General features: G+C 43.6%; 1 protein-coding gene across 4 annotated transcripts in view; it reads right to left on the bottom strand.

Moving 5' to 3' along the window:
* Positions 1-18,060, bottom strand: part of LOC306987152 (NLR family CARD domain-containing protein 3-like) — a 40,593-nt gene that overhangs the window by 19,216 nt on the left and 3,317 nt on the right. For 3 of the 4 annotated variants that reach the window (XR_013795104.1, XM_079591216.1, XM_079591217.1), the window contains exons 2-4: positions 8,157-8,228; positions 7,707-7,823; positions 7,127-7,243 (exon numbers count right to left, since the gene is read on the bottom strand). Coding sequence is in view for 2 of the 4 variants with exons in the window: in XM_079591216.1 (XP_079447342.1) it covers positions 7,127-7,243; positions 7,707-7,823; positions 8,157-8,206 (284 nt within the window). In the remaining 2 variants the exon portion in view is untranslated. Of the gene's footprint in view, positions 1-19; positions 755-7,126; positions 7,244-7,706; positions 7,824-8,156; positions 8,229-18,060 lie in introns of those variants that run through there. The other variant, XM_079591218.1, reaches the window with a different exon arrangement.

Genomic DNA, 18,060 nt, shown 5'->3' with positions numbered 1-18,060 from the left:
TGCATCCCCTTTTACTCACCGAGAGAAATCTCTTCCGTCATACTGTGTGTTGTTTACATTCCACCGAGCGCTGCGATGACGTCAGCGACACAGGAACTGGCCGATCACATCTTCGCCATGGAAAACTCCAACCCGGATTCTGTAATCCTGTTGCTGGGTGACTTTAACCATGTATCCATGAAGAAAGCTCTCCCAAGATACAAGCCTCAGATTCATATTCCTACTAGGCTGGATAAAACTTTGGACCAGTGCTACTCTCCCATTCCAGAAGTATATCAAGCTCTAATCAGAGCCCCGATTGGTGAGTCTGATCACAACACTATATTACTTGTCCCTAAATACCGCCAGAAACTAAAAACAACTAAACCAGTGAAAAAGAGGGTCAGGTGGTATTCTCCCCCGGCCACTGACATGTTACAAGACTGTTTTGATGTCACAGACTGGAGTGTTTTTGAGCATGGTGATATTGACACTTTCACTGATACTGTAATGTCTTATATAATTTTTTGTGAGTCTGTGTGTATTCCCATCAAAACTGTCATCAGTTACAGTAACAACAAGCCTTGGCTTAACAAGGATGTAAGGCGTTTATGTAGGGAAAAAAATGCTGCATTCAGATGTGGGAATAAAGCACTATACAGACTCCTCAAATACCAACTCAAAAAGGCTATTAAAACAGCTAAAAGCACTCACAGAGTGAAACTTGAAAATAAGCTCCAAGTCCACGACATTAAGGGTGTCTGGCAGGGCTACAGACAATCACTAACTATAAGATCAAGCACCACGTCTCAGACTGTGACCATAGTTGCCAAGTCCGCTTATAATAAGCGACTTTGGGCTTTTCTTATTAGTAAGTCGCGTTAAAACAGCACGGGTTGCGGGTTGCGTTTTTTTGGGCTTATTAAAAAAATATGGTTGCTTGTTAGGAAAATCTGACAAGCAACTTAGTTTTCTTTACATCTATGGTCACGGTTGCCGTTTTCACAATCTCCAATACAATGATTGACACTGTCTGCTTATAGCTATAGCCAATCAGTGCAATAATATAAGTGCTGTGGCATAATTCGTCAAAACATTCCGCCGAATCCGCCCCCTTATCCCCCTCATTGGAGGAAAAATCACGTTCAACGTGCAGGCGCGCGCAACGCTGTAAGCTATGATAGACGTAAATAAATACAAACATTTCAATTTCTACAAAATATGCCTCCAACGAAGTGGTCCAAGTATGGCAAAAAGTACAACAAAGACTGGGAAAAGGATAAACAACTTAAAGACTGGATAGGTCGTCAGCCTCACAGGTGATCGGAGATGAGGATAAGTTAGTGCGTGCCCTCCGCTTTGTTGCAGTTCGCTGATTTTTTTTAAATCCTTTTTTTCCTAATCTGTTCATCCTTTTGTAATAAAGGAGTTGTTTCAGTTTAATATGTTGCAGGCTCGTTTATTGGTAATAAATAATAAATGATAATGCTGAAAGTTAAATAATATAATAATATTGGGCGTGTTTTGGGCTTGTTTTTGAAGCTCCAGTTGCTTATTTGTCTCGCGAGAGTTGGCAACTGTGACTGTGACCCCTCTCTCCCTGAGAAGCTAAATGATTTTTACTGTAGATTTGAGCCCCGTGAAACTAAGATAAATTCTCCGAGCTTCCCTCTAACGGGCCTGGTTGATCACCCCTCCCCCCTTTTACAATCTCAGAGCATGATGTTAGGAGGCTGCTGCACCATCAAAACATCAGAAAAGCTGCGGGGCCTGATGGTATAACACCAGCTACGCTGAAGAACTGCGCAGCCCAGCTCACTCCAAAATATTCACTTACATCTTTAACTGGTCTCTCTCCTCCTCAACTGTAACTATCTGTTTTAAATCAGCTATGGTTATTCCAGTGCCTAAGAAGAAGAATAACATCACCTGCCTAAATGACTACAGGCCAATTGCGCTCACATCGACTGTTATGAAAGTATTTGAGCGTTTGGTCTGTAGATATCTAGCGCATATCACACTGGATTGGCATCAGTTTGCCTATAGGGCAAATAGGGGTGTAGATGATGCAGTGTCATTGAGCGTTCATTTTATTCTCCAACATCTTAACCCCCTGGGGTCGGCAATCACGCCGGCGTGATTTGCGCGTTTTTTTTCACATAGCAGCAAAATAGACCTAAAATACTCAGTCAGTTTTGGTCATACAGCCTTAAGAAATATGAAAAAATAAGCTGTTAAATGTCTACTTTTTTATGTGTCCACTTACAATCGAAATAAAACATTGTGCTTTTGTAAAATAAAGAAAGTAAACAGGGAGTGCTTTCTGCCTCTCCGTCTCCGTGAACTTTTTTTCTGAAGCACGTTTCTAAACTCAAATAAAACTCAGTGAATACTATTCACTCAGACATGAGCTATATATCTCTATAATCATTTAAGTGTGTAGTTTTAAATTATCTAATTCAAAACTAAAAGAAATATTCTCTGTTTATGTAATCTATATATAAAGAGCGAGAGATCAGCCGTCCTCATTATCTTTCTGCCAGCTCATTACTCCGCTAATGTGACACGCCCATCGACAGCGCGCGCTATTCAAACACAGATAATCTGAAGCAACACATGCAAACCAGTCAACGCCCACAACAGCTGGACAACACACTCGCTGTGAGGAATAATAATATCGTGATAATCCTGGAAATTTTACCTCAAACGTGCTGGAGTAGCCGAACAACGGATCCAGCTGCAGATCATCAGTAAGTGCTTTGTTCTAATCGTGATATGAAATGGTGTCTGTAAACCGCAAAAGACTGTTTACATTTGAATCACGTTTCTGTGTTTGAATGAATGCACGGCGCATGCTGTTGTTTACTACAGCTCGCGCGAGTTTCGCTTTTAGCAAACTATATTGCCTACTGAGAAGAGTAAAAATCGACTGAATACGTTGAAATAAAATGTATTTGTATAAGCAACATATTAAACTGCAAATTAACATTTATGCCCTAATATATATTATAAAAGACCATATGTTACAGACGAAATATGAAAGACAACATTTCGTTTTGGATAGATTATTTATAAAGCTTTTACTGCCACATCAAAACCTAATTTACAAGGTGCAAACAAAATCTTAAAAGGTCAATATAAGCCTTCTCTATAAATTATTTTTGTGTTTTATTAGTGACAAATTTGGAGAGAGGATAGCCTACATCCAAAACTTTCTGAAAATACGAATGAGAATTAACTGCACAATTACTAGAAATGTTTACCTTGGATATTATACAATTTGCAAGCATACAGTTTGTGGAAAAATACACTTTTTTCAAGATGTTTCCAATTCTGTAGTAATATATATATATATATATATATATATATATATATATATATATATATATATATATATACCGGTATATATATGTATGTATGTATGTATGTATGTATGTATGTATGTATGTATGTATCAGTGATGCGCGGGTTGATCCAAAATGAGCGGGTGCCTGCGGTCACCCGCGGTCACCCGCGGTTACGAGTCATCCAAAAATATTTTTAATGATATTCGGGTCGCGGTCGGTCGGTTAGTTTGAAATAAAGATGCCAATTAAACCTTTGTAATTTATATAGTACTAGACACAATGTTCTATGAAATACATGTGTACACTTTATTGGCTGAATAACTGCGCGAAGATGACGCACGAGCTCAGTCTGCAACAGAGATGACAGCGGGAAATCCTTATTTACCTGAATGTTGAGCGCGTTATTAACTTTTGAATAAAAGCTGACGCGGGACAAAATGCCCGATTTCCCAACACGTTGAACTGAGCAATGCCATTGTGCCATTTTAATAGTCTACTTTTAAACGCATATAGCTCAGTAATGTCAGTTTTATGTATTTGCTAGGGTGCGGGGTTTTTGTTGGGAAAGTCGGGGGAGAAACGCGCACTTCGATCAGACTGGATAAACACATGCAGCATCTTAATTGTTAAGAAAATGAAACGAATTAAATGAATAAATCAATACTTTATTACAAAACACTAGGCGATATCGTACAGCATTCAGAAAAATGCGCACCCCTAGTTCCTCCGTCTATGGCCCATGACGCGATAAAAAACGCGGGTCAGGAAGCGGGTCGGGTACAATATTTTCTTTCTTTTTTTTGCGGTCCGAGTTGCGGGCGGGTTATTGAAAACGTCGGTCGGGTGCGGGTTGTTTATACATTGACCCGCGCATCACTGGTATGTATATATGTGTGTGTGTTGTCTTTGCATTTTTTCTTGTAGCCACAGTGACACCTAAGGCTCATTAGTATGCAGCATTAGCAGCTCTTCTTTGTCTTCAGGTGTGAATGAGGACATTATTCATGACCTTGTTGGATCATTCACGCCCCCCTGCATATTGCCTTTCCAAACAAAAAGTGTCTTACAAAATTTAAATCAATCTATTGTTTAATTTGAACGATTAGCCCGGATGATTTTCAGATCATTTTGAAGTAAATACTCTAGCCGACAAGATCCATTAGTCAAAAGTATTGTGGGAATATGTGAAGTTGGTCGTTTGTGGTCTTATATCAGAAAATTTAAGTTTGAGTTTTTTGAATAACCACGCATAAATAATATTCTCTCAAAAATGCAAACATGTACATACATGTTGCTCACATATTATGATAGTCATGTTCATGCTAAATAGAGTGTAATTACACCTTTGCCATTAATATGTTTATAAGCAACTGAAAAAAATACAAATATCTGGGCATGTCAAAACATCTCAAGGACCCCAAAAACACCTTAGACCCCAGAGGGTTAAGTCAAAAAAACACATATGCTCGCGTCCTGTTCCTTGATTTTTGTTCAGCCTTCAACACCATTATCCCTATCAGGCTGTATAACTCTCTTTTAGCGATGGGTGTCGATGCTGTACTCTGTAAATGGATTTTGAACTTCTTATCCTGCAGGAAACAATTTGTTAAAATTAATAATCATGTGTCACCAACGAGGATTCTTAATACCGGCGCCCCACAAGGGTGTGTCCTGTCCCCGCTTTTATTCTCACTTTACAATAATAACTGCACATCCAATCAAACATCAGTCAAACTGTTAAAATTCGCAGACGATACCACCATATTAGGCCTTATCTCTGATGGTGATGAGACTGGCTATCGGGCAGCGGTTGAGCGGCTGGTGAAGTGGTGCGAGACCAATAACTTAATCCTCAATACAACTAAAACAAAAGAAATGATTGTAGATTTTAGAAGGAAGACTGTTCAACACCTCTCCCTCTCCATCAATGACCAGGTTGTCGAGAGGGTCTCGTCCTTCCGTTTCTTGGGCACCACCGTTCACCAGTCGCTCTCATGGGACCTGAACATCAGTCTCATCGTAAACAAAGCCCATCACAGACTTTATTTCCTCCGTCAGTTACAGAAATTCGGGGTCAGCCAAAAATGCATGACTCACTTCTACCGAGCCGGCAAGAGGTATAGATGCGTTACCAGCAGAACATCACGCTTCAGAGACAGTACCTATCCTCAGGCCATACGTCACCTAAACATAGTCTGAGGCTAGGATACTGAATGCTTTTTTTCCAGTATGTTTTTTTGAGATTCTGTTCATTTAACAGAATGAACCATTCTGCTAATTCATCTTATGTGCAATATGAGGCTTTTATGTCCGTGTATTGTTGTTGTTGTGAAGTATGTGTGGAATGCGCTGAAATGTCAGTGTACTATGTTAATTAAGCTGTATGTGAGCATACAAAGACAAATTCCTATCAACTCTGTTGAAATGGCTAATAATAAACTTGACTTGACTTGACTTGTAAACAGTCCAGGCAAGGGTCAAAAACCAAATGGCAATCCAAACAAGAAACAAAACAGGAACAAACCAGAAAACAGGACTCTGAAGTGGCGTGATAAATAACAAGGGGTGTTTCTCAAAACCAAGAATGCAAAGAACGGACTTGTGTTCTTGGGGAGAACGCTCTTGCTAGTTGTTCTTGGAAGAATGAACTCACAAGGTGACGAGCACACAGAACGCTGCTGACAGTTTAAGGCGATTTTTTCTTGCTGGTATTGCGCAACAATACCCCCGCACAAATGCAATCTGCAGTACCCAAACATAACCAGAATTACTGACGATGACAGCCAGGCTTTATCGCCCAACTACCCTCAGCTCAAGGGATTACTCTACAACTGTACACTACAATGTAATGTATATTCATAACAATAAAGCAATGCCTGTCTCCTTTCATTCTGCTTCTGTTGTTTGTTTGTGTACATCACTAGCCAACGGCGGGAAGAAAACGACGGTAAAAGGCAATGGTCTTGGCTGTGGGGTAAGACGAGTCTGTGAGCAGACTGGCCGTTTGGCTCGCTAGCTAACTTAACACCCGCAGGCGCTTATGGAGATTCTCACTTCCGAAAACGTTTGAGCACATTTTCGATTCGGCATACATTTTCGTAAAAATGCCAATATTTGAAATCTACACAGTTGATTTCTCACATCAAATGTTCTCAGAAGGGAATTTAGTGATGAAATAGCGTACGAAATTGTAGAAAAACGACTTTCTGTAATTGACCTGCCTCTCCTTCCTCGAATTTCGAAATTAATGCTGGGATATTTCTGCCGTCAAGTTCACACAAGTTACCAACCGATGCATCCTCGGTAAAATGGACGTGTCAAGAACACTTCCGGGATTTTTAACCGTTCTTGCCAAAATGCAAACTTGTGTATTGGGACAGTACTTGGGCCACAAAAGATGACGTTTCACAAGAACACAAGTACAGACAAGAACACAGATTGAGAAAGGCCCAAGGACTCTGTGACAAACATAGAAACAACCAGGGTATATATACACAGAACTAACAATGATTAACAGGGAACAGCTGGGAACAATGACGGGGAACAGCTGAGTGCAATGAACAGTGATAAGTGCAGACAAGGATTGTGGGGAATGCAGTTTCATAATATGACAGACACCGTGGGGGACGAGGACCTCTAGTGGATACCCGGGGAAACACAAACCAGACACTGTGACAGAAAGTTCTGAAATGTGGTTGATTTTGACAAAGAAATGACCCTATTGATTTTACATGCAAGTAAACATCTCATAGATAACCATCTATCTATTAATATATCTATCTGTCTATGAAATGTTGTACCTCAGATCAGTTGATGTGTGTTTTCCCTTGAATGTCATTGGATCTGCCATAGACTCGTCACTCTTCATGGACACACAGCTGGGCTCCGGTGAGATTGATCTGTCACCCTTAAACTGACTTTAATAGAATAGAAACAAAAGAATAGAGATAATAATTCTTATATTATATTACAGTACATGTAGATAAACCTCACATAGAGAATCAATCCATCCACCTATCTTTTACCATTAGTTTTAAATCTGTTGATGTGTTTGTGTTTCCCAGTAAGTGATGTAGTTGTGTTTAGTTTGGTTGAGTGTGTCAGTATTGTTCTGGTCCAGATTATCAGTGTTTTGTGGGTCAGTAGATGTCAGTGAAACATCAGGACTGAAGCTCTGGATCAGTGTGAGAGGAGACCTGATCCTGTGCTCGACTCCTGCTATTGCAGCACTTTATAATACTGTGAGTCTCTGAGTTATACATGCTTACACAATATCATCACACATTACTGTATTTTAAGTGGATATTTGCCTAATTCTGCCATACATGCATTATGTGTGTGTGTCTGTGGTCTCTGTCTGTCTAAACAAAAATGTTGTACCTCAGATCAGTTGATGTGTGTTTTCCCGAAAATGTCATTGGATCTGCCATAGACTCGTCACTCTTCATGGACACACAGCTGGGCTCCGGTGAGATTGATCTGTCACCCTTAAACTGACTTTAACAGAACAGAGATAACAGAAAAGAGACAAGAATCAACTTGGCTGATTTAACATGAAAATAAATCCCACATGAGAAGGTTGTCTATTAAGACAGTGTGTTGAAGAGTGATGAGACTGTCCAAGGATAATGTCATATATCATCTATCTGTCGACTGTATCTGTGTGTCTTTGGACAGTGTTTAAAGACCCTGAGTGTCTCCAACTACTGTATATCCGGCACCAGAATATGATAGAGACAACAGATCACTATACCAACCCTGGCAAACACACACAACATGTGCAGAAAATGAGTCTTCTATAACATTAAGATCATATGAAGATTGAAGTACCTGAATCCTGGAGAAGAATCTCCATGTCTGAGTGTGTGTGTGTCGTCCATGATTCATTCAGTCTTCATGAAGCTGCTCGAGTAAGAGATCAGAAACACTCATTCACACACACTCAAATACAATACAATTCATTAGACATTTTCTTCAATGTGTTTATGGAGACAAAACAAGTCAGATTTATGATCAGTAATTATCAACATTTCACTCCTGGTTTAATGTGATTTTCAATCATGTTAATGAATGTTCAGAACTGGTATCCTCTGAATCAGCAGATTCTCTTCTTCAGTCAGATATGTCACGTTTGCACCAGTATTTCATCTGTGTGTGTTTAAAACAGAAATATCTCGGCTGAAAAGACTGGGAAGTTTGTAACACTAGAGTCTAATGTTCTATTTCACTGTTACAGACCGCCAGAGACGGTCGAACATAGTGGAAGGAGTCGTGTCTCGCGAGCCATATTCCAGAATCTCGTATTGATTTGTCACCTGTGACCATGACCGATGACGTGTCGGCAGCTATATCCGGTCCGTTCACGTCACGGTCGTTCTCTTTGTCATTCTCGCGAAGAGATCTCGCTCGAGCGTGCACAGCGTTTTTGGTGAGCAAACTGCTCCCCGCTACAGCTGTGTCTCGGGAGAAATATTTGGATATATTTGGATTATAATTGGACGTGTATCGGACCATATACCCACTGGTTGTCCAGGGTTTGTTTTGGACCCGATCACTACTAGCAGTGTTGAGGTGAGTACTCACGTGAACTCAGTGGTTAACCAGGGTTCTGTTATACTGCGTGTGGTATTGTTTTTTACTACTTTATGTTATGCTCATTGGTTAACCAGAGTGATACATTGATAAGGCTTATTGTGGATAACCCCATTGGTTGACCAGGGTTTTTTTCAACTACTGGGCTGGAAGTGATGGCAGCTTCATGTTCCCTCTGCTTCGGTCCAATGGATCTCATGGATGCTCATATTCAATGTCCTACTTGCCTAGGCATTGATCACCTCCGAGAGGCTTTAGTAAACCCATGTCCTGAATGTGGTTTGATGTCCTTGGAGATGAGACAGCATCGATTGGCTGGGTTAGACCCTGAGTTTGAGAATTCTGCTCCATCAGCTGCAACGTCGCATGTGAGTGGCAAGCGTGTGGCCAGTGGGACTGGAAAGCCTTCAAAGAGGATGCGGACCTCCTCGGAGTCAAGCACATTGACCCAGCAAGTAGCTGAACTTGCGAACGCAGTTCAGGGTATTAGAGACTTATTATCTGTTCCCCCTACTCGTCAGAATGGGAGTGAGGGGACAGGGGGGGGTGTTTTAGCTCCTCCCTTGCCCAGGTGTGAGCTGGCATCCAGGTTGTCCAGGAGGGAACCAGATACTTTATCTATTACAGCTTCTGACTCCTTAGACCGGGAGGAACAGGATTGTTATACGCCAATGGAGGAGACGATACCCTCGCATTCCCAGTTCCAACATTCCCATAGCGAAGACGGTTCTGGCCTTCAGGATGCACCGCCTTCAGTGGTTTTCTCTCTGCAGGACACACTTAGGCCGTGTGTCCACCAAAGCGTTTTTAGCCACCTGAAAACGCTAGGCGCTCTGCTGAAAACGCCGAGCTGCGGGCGCTTGAGAGCGTTTTGGCAGCGCAGTTTTTTTTCAGTTGAGACGCATCGTTGCTATGATACAGAATATCCGTTGGTCCGTGTGGTATTAGTCCCGCCCCTCCTCCACTGTGATTGGACGGTTGGCTAAAAAGTGACAGTGATGAGCGCTGCGTTTTACCTAAAGTTGAACATTCTTCAACTCTCGGCGACCTGTAAAAAACGCCGAGCGCTCAGCACTTGAGCGTTAAATACTCGCTCAGCGCCTCGTTACGCTCCTGGCGTTCTAAAAACGCGGCGTTCCCATTGACAACAATAGAAAAATAAAGCCAGCCGCGTGAAAAAACGCTTTGGTGGACACACGGCTTTAGGATGGCGCTCGCTAAGCGGAGTTTGGATCCACCTCCTTCCCTATCAGGCCAGTCGAACCTCTTGCGTCGCTCAGTTTCCCAGCAGGAGGATTTCCTAATGCCGAGTTGTCCTGACTTCACAGATGTGGTTTCGTCAGCGTTTCGGTCAGCTCCCTTATCCAGACCTGATCGTGTGGCTCGTACACTAGCGGCAATGGCTGATGCAGACGACAAGGGCCTTGGTAACATGCCCCCAGTGGAGCCATGCGTTTCTTCGCTGGTGGTTTCACCGGATGAAGCTCTTAGACACAATCTTCGCTGTCCCAACCCAGAGTGTAGACGCACAGATGATCTGTTGGTCAGGATATATAATACTGTCTCAGGCTTAGGTCGTGTGGGGAATTCCATGGCTCATCTTCTGCTAGCACTTCATTCTGCTTTGAGTGCTAACCCACCAGATAATACCACATCTGAGTTACTTGAGGCTTCCTTACAAGCCTTGGGTTCTATCGCGTTCTCTAGCGGAAAGGCTCTTGGGCTTGCTACTCAGGCTAGGCGGCAGGTTTGGCTAGCACAGTCTAGACTTCCGGAGGCTTGCCGTAACAATCTTCGTCAACTACCACTGGTACCTGGGCAGATTTTTGGTCCAGCCGCTCAAAAGGCTCTTGAGCGCAGAGTTCGTGCAGTGGAGTCTCGGTCCCAGCACCTTGAGCGCAGTGTGAATTATGGACCATCCTCACATCAAATGCCTGTTCGTCATGCGAATCCACTCCAGTACAGGCAGGGACAGTCTTACAGGCCTGTACAACAGGCAACGCGATCTGGATACGACTCGAGAAGGGAGGCATCCCGTGCTCGTAGACCACCTGCTCGCCCTGCGGCTACTTATCGTCGCCCCCCCAGGGGTAGGGAAACCGCTCCTCATCGTCGGTGATGGTCCAGGGTCTGTGATGGGACACTTTTCAACCTCTCAACTACAACTTTGGAGAGGGATTACAAACAACAAGTGGCTCCTCGACACACTCGACAAGGGCTACTGTCTTCAGTTCCGTCACAGACCCCAATTATGCACACACACTCGGCCCACAGTGGTTCGGGACCCTCGTCAGGCTCTTGCTCTATCTCTCGAGGTCCGGAAGCTACTGGAAAAGGGTGCGGTAGAGCTAGTAAACCCCCAGGTCCATCCGGGGGGATTTCATTCAAAGTACTTCCTAGTTCGCAAGAAGGATGGAAGCTTCAGGCCAATCTTGGACCTCAGACGCTTGAACAGGAGTCTCAAACACCTTCCTTTCCGCATGTTACGTGTCAAGGATGTCCTGCAAGCAGTCGAACCCGACATGTGGTTTACCTCTGTGGATCTGAAGGATGCATATTTCCACATCCCCATTGCACCTCATCACAGAAGGTTTCTTCGGTTCACGTTCCAGGGCAGGACATACCAATATCGAGTCCTACCATTTGGCCTCTCCCTCTCTCCCCGTGTATTCACACGGTGTATGCAAGTGGCGCTAGAACCTCTACAACGGGAGGGCATGTTGATTCTCCCTTACCTGGACGATTGGTTAATCTGTGCCAGATCACCTCAGCAGGTGGCCAACAACACACAGCGCCTACTGGAGCATGTTACTGCTCTAGGACTGAGGGTAAACCTGGAGAAAAGCTGCCTTACACCATGCCAGTCAATATGTTTTCTGGGATTACATCTGGACTCCAGAATAATGAGGGCTACCCTCACAGCACGCAGGAGGCAGGCTATACGAGGAGCCATAGCGAGGTTCCAGGTTCGACGCAAGCTACCTTACCTTCACTTCTTACGGCTAGCGAGCCTTCTCACGGCAGCCTCATCGGCCATTCACTTAGGACTGTTGCACCTTCGTCCTTTTCAGCGTTGGTTGATAGCCAGACGGTTGTCAGCGGTTCACAACCGACAGACCCTTGTTGTGGTGACAACCAGTTGCTCTGTCTCCCTGAGGCTTTGGAGACGGGAACAATTTCTACAAGGGGGTGTACCAATGGGACCACCCCCAGCACGCAGAGAAGTAATGACAACAGATGCCTCTCTCTCCGGATGGGGAGGGCTGTGGCAACACCAGGGCGTGCAGGGGAGTTGGACCTTGCAGCAGGCGACATCTCACATCAACGTCCTAGAGCTATGGGCAGTGCTTTTCACCCTAAGACACTTCAGACAGGAGTTATCGGGGAGGCACATCCTGGTGCGGACCGACAACACCACAGTGGTGTTTTTAATCAATCACCAGGGGGGCACGAGGTCTCTACCTTGCCTTCGACTTTCACGAGTGCTGCTGTTGTGGGCAAACCAGCACTTTCTGTCGATCAGAGCGACACACATTCCTGGTCACTGCAACAGAGTGGCAGACTCACTCTCTCGATCGGGTCCGAAACCAGGGGACTGGTGTCTGCACAAGGCGGTAGTTCAGTCAGTTTGGGGACTTTATGGGACCGCAGCAATCGACCTCTTTGCCAGCAGGGATACAACACATTGTCCGCAGTGGTTTGCGGAGCAGGAGGAGCAGGGATCACTGGGCCAGGATGCCCTGGCCCACGACTGGCCAGACCTCCTCCTCTATGCTTTCCCTCCAATTCCACTTCTCTGGCCTGTGCTGAGGCGTGTGCAGTTGAGACGACACAGGCTTATTCTAGTGGCACCCTGTTGGCCAGCGAGACCGTGGTTCAGTCTCCTAGTGGCCCTTACGACCGGTCCACCACAACCTTTGCCAGTTCGGAGGGACCTACTGTCACAAATGAACGGGGAGCTTTGGCACCCCTCACCAGGCAGGTTGAATCTATGTGTATGGCCCCTGGGGTTGAGCAGGAGCTCTCACAGTGTTCCGCAGATGTGAGGAACACTGTCATGAATGCAAGAGCCCCATCAACACGTCGCACTTATGCCAGTAAATGGAGGATCTTTGTTTCATGGTGTACAGATCGATCTGTTAACCCAGTCACTTGTTCCATCGGTTCAGTGTTGGAATTCTTACAACATTTATTGGACACTGGGCGGTCCCCAGCGACTCTAGGGGTATTCGTGGCAGCCATGTCAGCACATCGGAACCCCTTGGGGGGGAAATCAATTGGTGCGGAAAAGTTGGTGGTGGCTTTTCTTAGGGGAGCAGTACGTCTTAATCCACCGGTACGGATAATGCACACCCAGTGGGATCTTCAGATGGTGCTTAACAGCCTGCGTTTACCACCTTATGAACCACTTGAACAAGCTGATATTAAGAGTCTTTCGATGAAGATTGCTTTTCTCTTGGCTATAACGTCAACCAGAAGAGTAGGTGAGCTTCATGCTCTCTCGGTGAGTCCACAGTGTCTCAGATGGGGGCCCGAGTACAATCAGGTTACACTCTGGCCGAATCCAGCTTTCCGACCTAAAGTGTTGTCTGATCACTTTGTGAACCAGCCCATTCAGCTCGCGGCATTTAATCAAGAGGCTTCCCAGACAGCCGTGTGTCCAGTGAGAGCATTGCGACAGTATGTGTTGAAGACTGCTTCATGGCGCACCACTGATCAGCTGTTCATCCGTTTTGATGCCTGTCAGAGGGGCTCACCCTTGTCGAAGCAAAGGTTGTCTCATTGGGTGGTGGATACCATTATACAGGCATATGATTCGGCTGGTCAGACAGTTCCAGCATCCATTAAATGCCATTCAACCCGATCAGTGGCTACTTCTAGACCCCCTGAAAATATTTTAGGGCCCCCTTCACATTTAATGATATTATCGCTCTTGTAAGCTTGCAGCAAGGATAACAAAATATGTTGTTTTCAAACAAACGGTATGTTTACTATAACCAGATATGTTTATGCACAAATAATAGCCTATAATATTGAAAATACAATAACAAAAACATCAGTAGGCCCTTTGTAATTTAAAAACGTAAGCCTAGGAGTAGCCTATAACTTGGCCCTATTTGAAATGCAATAACAAAAATATCAATATTTACACTGGTGTGTAGGTAAAAAAAAAGAGAAAGAATATAGGCTATTACTAAATGACTGCTGTCTGGGGCCTCAATACTTGCATGTTATTAGTGAGGCTTTATTTTTGGGGCTTTTGGCGCTATAGCGAGTGATAATAAACTTGTGTTTATTAACAGAATAATGCGTCTTTCAGAAGAACATGGTAGCCGGAAATACTTCTCTCTGTGTACGTCTATGACGAAAAGTCACGCAGGCACTGGGCTACTCCGCATCCGAACCAGTATAAAATAGTCCGTGTGTAAACACTTATTATAGGAGTACCATAGTGGTTCAGGATAAGACAAAAACACGGTTTGGAAAATAGATTCATGATGCTCATTATATACATTTTGTAAATTTTGAACAGAAAAAAGTTAAGGACTTTTATTTAATGCTCAAAACTTTTCAAAATATGACACGACCCCCCACAGAGGCCCCCTTGTGGGCCGCGACCCCCCTGTTGGGAACCGATGATCTACATGGCCCCTCCTCTACTGAGTTTGAGGACTCTACAGCAAGTCGGAGAGGAGAATATAGTTTGGAAGAGCGCGAAAATGGCAAGGAGGATTTGTTTTGCGGTTTCAACACACTGTAAATGACTGCACTCTGATAATCCAGGGCCTGATGTCTTTCAGTCATCATTAACTCTCTTGCCCATTTCATATTTTGAGCCCAAATCAACTCAGATATACTTAAACAAATGCACTTTGCATAACACAAGGCTTAATTTAAAGAAGAAATAAAAACCTAAATCATTTAAACTATGTGATAGTATGATAACAAACTAACAGTAAAATGTTCAGGAAAAAATATCACTTTTATAGCACAATGACCTGTTTTTGTAATTAGCAGTTTATAGGCTACTACGTCTTATAATAATTTCAAATTCAGAAATGCAGGTTTGTGAGTATTGTCTGGGAGTGCAAATCTCAACATTCAATTTCAGATTTTTATTTTACAGGGTTTCACATCAGAGCTGTAAGTGTAAATTTTAGAGTACAAGTTCTCAAATTTCCTTTGCTAAGGGCTGTCCGGTCCCTGTACGACCGAAGCAGGAGCTTGGTTCGCATTGCCGGCAGTAAGTCAGACTTCTTCCCGGTGCATGTTGGACTTAATTTTTAATCTTAATTTAATCTTAATTTTTGTGGACAGAATTTCTAGGCGCAGCCAGGGGCCGGAGGGTGTCGGGTTTGGGAACAACACGATTTCGTCTCTGCTCTTTGCAGATGATGTTGTCGTGTTGGCCCCATCAGACCAGGACCTTCAGCATGCACTGGGACGGCAGCCGAGTGTGTAGCGGCTGGGATGAGAATCAGCACCTCCAAACCGAGGCCATGGTCCTCAGTCGGAAAAAGGTGGCTTGCTCACTTCAGGTTGGTGGAGAGTTCCTGCCTCAAGTGGAGGAGTTCAAAGATCTCGGGGTCTTGTTCACGAGTGCGGGAAGGATGGAACGGGAGATTGACAGACGGATCGGTGGAGCTTCTGCAGTAATGCGCTCGATGTACCGGTCTGTCGTGGTGAAGAAAGAGCTGAGCCGCAAGCTCTCGGTTAACCGGTCAATCTACGTTCCTACTCTCACCTATGGTCATGAGCTTTGGGTTATGACCGAAAGGACAAGATCCCGGATACAGGCGGCCGAAATGAGCTTTCTCCGCAGGGTGGCTGGGCGATCCCTCAGAGATCGGGTGAGAAGCTCGGTCACTCGGGAGGAGCTCAGAGTAGAGCCGCTGCTCCTCCACATCGAGAGGGGTCAGCTGAGGGGGCTCGGGCATCGGCTCCGGTGCCTCCTGGACGCCTTCCTGGGAAGGTGTTCCGGGCACGTCCCACCGGGAGGAGACCCCGGGGAAGACCTAGGACACGCTGGAGAGACTATGTCTCCCGGCTGGCCTGGGAACGCCTCGGTGTCCCCCCGGAAGAGCTGGAGGAAGTGGCTAGGGAAAGGGAAGTCTGGGCATCTCTGCTTGGACTGCTGCCCCCGCGACCCGGCCCCGGATAAGCGGAAGAAGATGGATGGATGGAAGTTCTCAAATTCACATCATGCTCTCGAGTTTTGCTACTCTTTTACCTTCATAAAAGTCGGTCCTGGTGGGTCACTGTGCTTTTTATTAGGGGGCCTAATAATCATGAATGCACTCTGCTATCTTTTAACACATCTCCAGCGAACGGCTTCTACGCGCAAAAGAAAAGCTATTCATGAAGCGCAGTGGAATGCAGTGACCTGGCGTTTCCTGATGGATCGAGGTTGTTTCTAAAATTCCTTTTCTACGTGTAATTCACGCGAGCTGTAAGCGCGTGCGAGACTGCGAATATGCGCTTAGAACTATTATTGTCTCTGTTTTCACGAAGTGCTGAAATTAATTTATTTCTTCTGCTGAACACAAAGAAAGATATTTTGAAGAATGTCGGTAACCAAACAGTAGACTGTACCCATTGACTTCCATAGTATGAAAAAAAAATAAAAAAATAAAAAAATAAATAAATAAGTCAATGGGAACAGTCTACTGTTTGGTTACTGACATCCTTCAAAATATCTTTCTTTGTGTTCAGCAGAAGAAATAAATTAATACAGGTTTGAAACAACTTGAGGGTGAGTAAATGATGACAGAATTTTAATTTTAAAGTGATCTATCCCTTTAACCTCGGATTTACCTCAGAAGAATTAGACGAACGCGAGTTGAAGATGAGAAAGATTTTTAAGGTAAGACATTCACTCATAATAGTAAGCATGTTATTGTTATCAAGCGTAGCGTTGGTTCTGGCAGGTCACGTTAGTCAAGCTCGCATCAGCTGACTATCAGCTGATCCACATCTACCTATAGGAATACGACGCCTATCACTGTATACATATATAAGCTCCTTCAGTATGATCAGCAGATATCGTGTTTCTCAGGACAAATTACCCTCCTCCATCCCCAGCCAGTCCTTTCGTCAGTCAGGATTTGGCATTCTGATTCCCCTTGAATCAAAATTCTCGAATTATGTCGTACTTAAAATCTTAAATTAATGATATCTGCAATACATTCATGTTGGTTCTGTTCTGTTTACCCCAAGGGGGGTTATTGCTGCTCTCCAGAACGGAACCATACCGCCAATCGAAACTGTATGCTAATTGTCAATCATATATGACGATTGTGGTCCTGACAGAAATAAACTTTACATTGTAGCTACTAGTTAAATTGGTGCCAGACTAAAATGTACGTTATGAAATGAGATTGGAGTAAAAACATGAAGCCTAATGTTATTTATCAGAAACATGTTGAAATGTGAACTAGACGGGTAGGCAACCTTTCAATGCTAAATTTATATACATGTACAACACGAGGATGTTTTTCGATAATAAAACACACTAGCCTATGAGAAAGGTTTACTGTGTTAAATACTGTGTTTGTGAATATCTGCTCAAATGTAGATATGTAGCCTATAATATGGTAACAATAATGTTTCATAGTTTGGAGCAGCTTGATCGCTTCAGTAAATGTTCTCTGCAGACAGAGTTTCTCTGTGAGTTTGAGTCTCTGTGAGTTATCCTTCCCATCCAGATCCAAGATGCTACCACATCTTTAAATTACTATTAGTATTATTTGAAGACATCATTATAAATTACGTAGACCTACACCACAAAACTAGTTGAAGATAAATTCTTTAAAATTGTGCAATTCCAGCGTTATGGACGTGACATTTGCAGTAAAAACTTGAAATATAAATTCTCAGAAAATGCATTTGAAGTGTCTGTTTATATATCCATAGGCTACTCCCTTAATAAAGGAGTCCAGACATTAGAAAAATATCAATCTACACATGCATTTTATATTTAATATGAGGGAAATATACAGGCATGCATGCATCGTGACACAAAAAATCTTTGACACAAAAAAATCTTTAACTTTTAGGTGGGAAAATATTTTTTAGTAATTCTATGAATTACACTGCGCAAATCAAAAGTAATATGTTTCATCAACCAATACTCCCAACACCT

This window comes from Phoxinus phoxinus (assembly GCF_949152265.1).
Source record: "Phoxinus phoxinus genome assembly, chromosome: 19".
NCBI lineage: Eukaryota > Metazoa > Chordata > Actinopteri > Cypriniformes > Leuciscidae > Phoxinus > Phoxinus phoxinus.
Note: the sequence above shows the minus strand (reverse complement) of the source record. Positions and strands in the feature narration are given on the sequence as shown.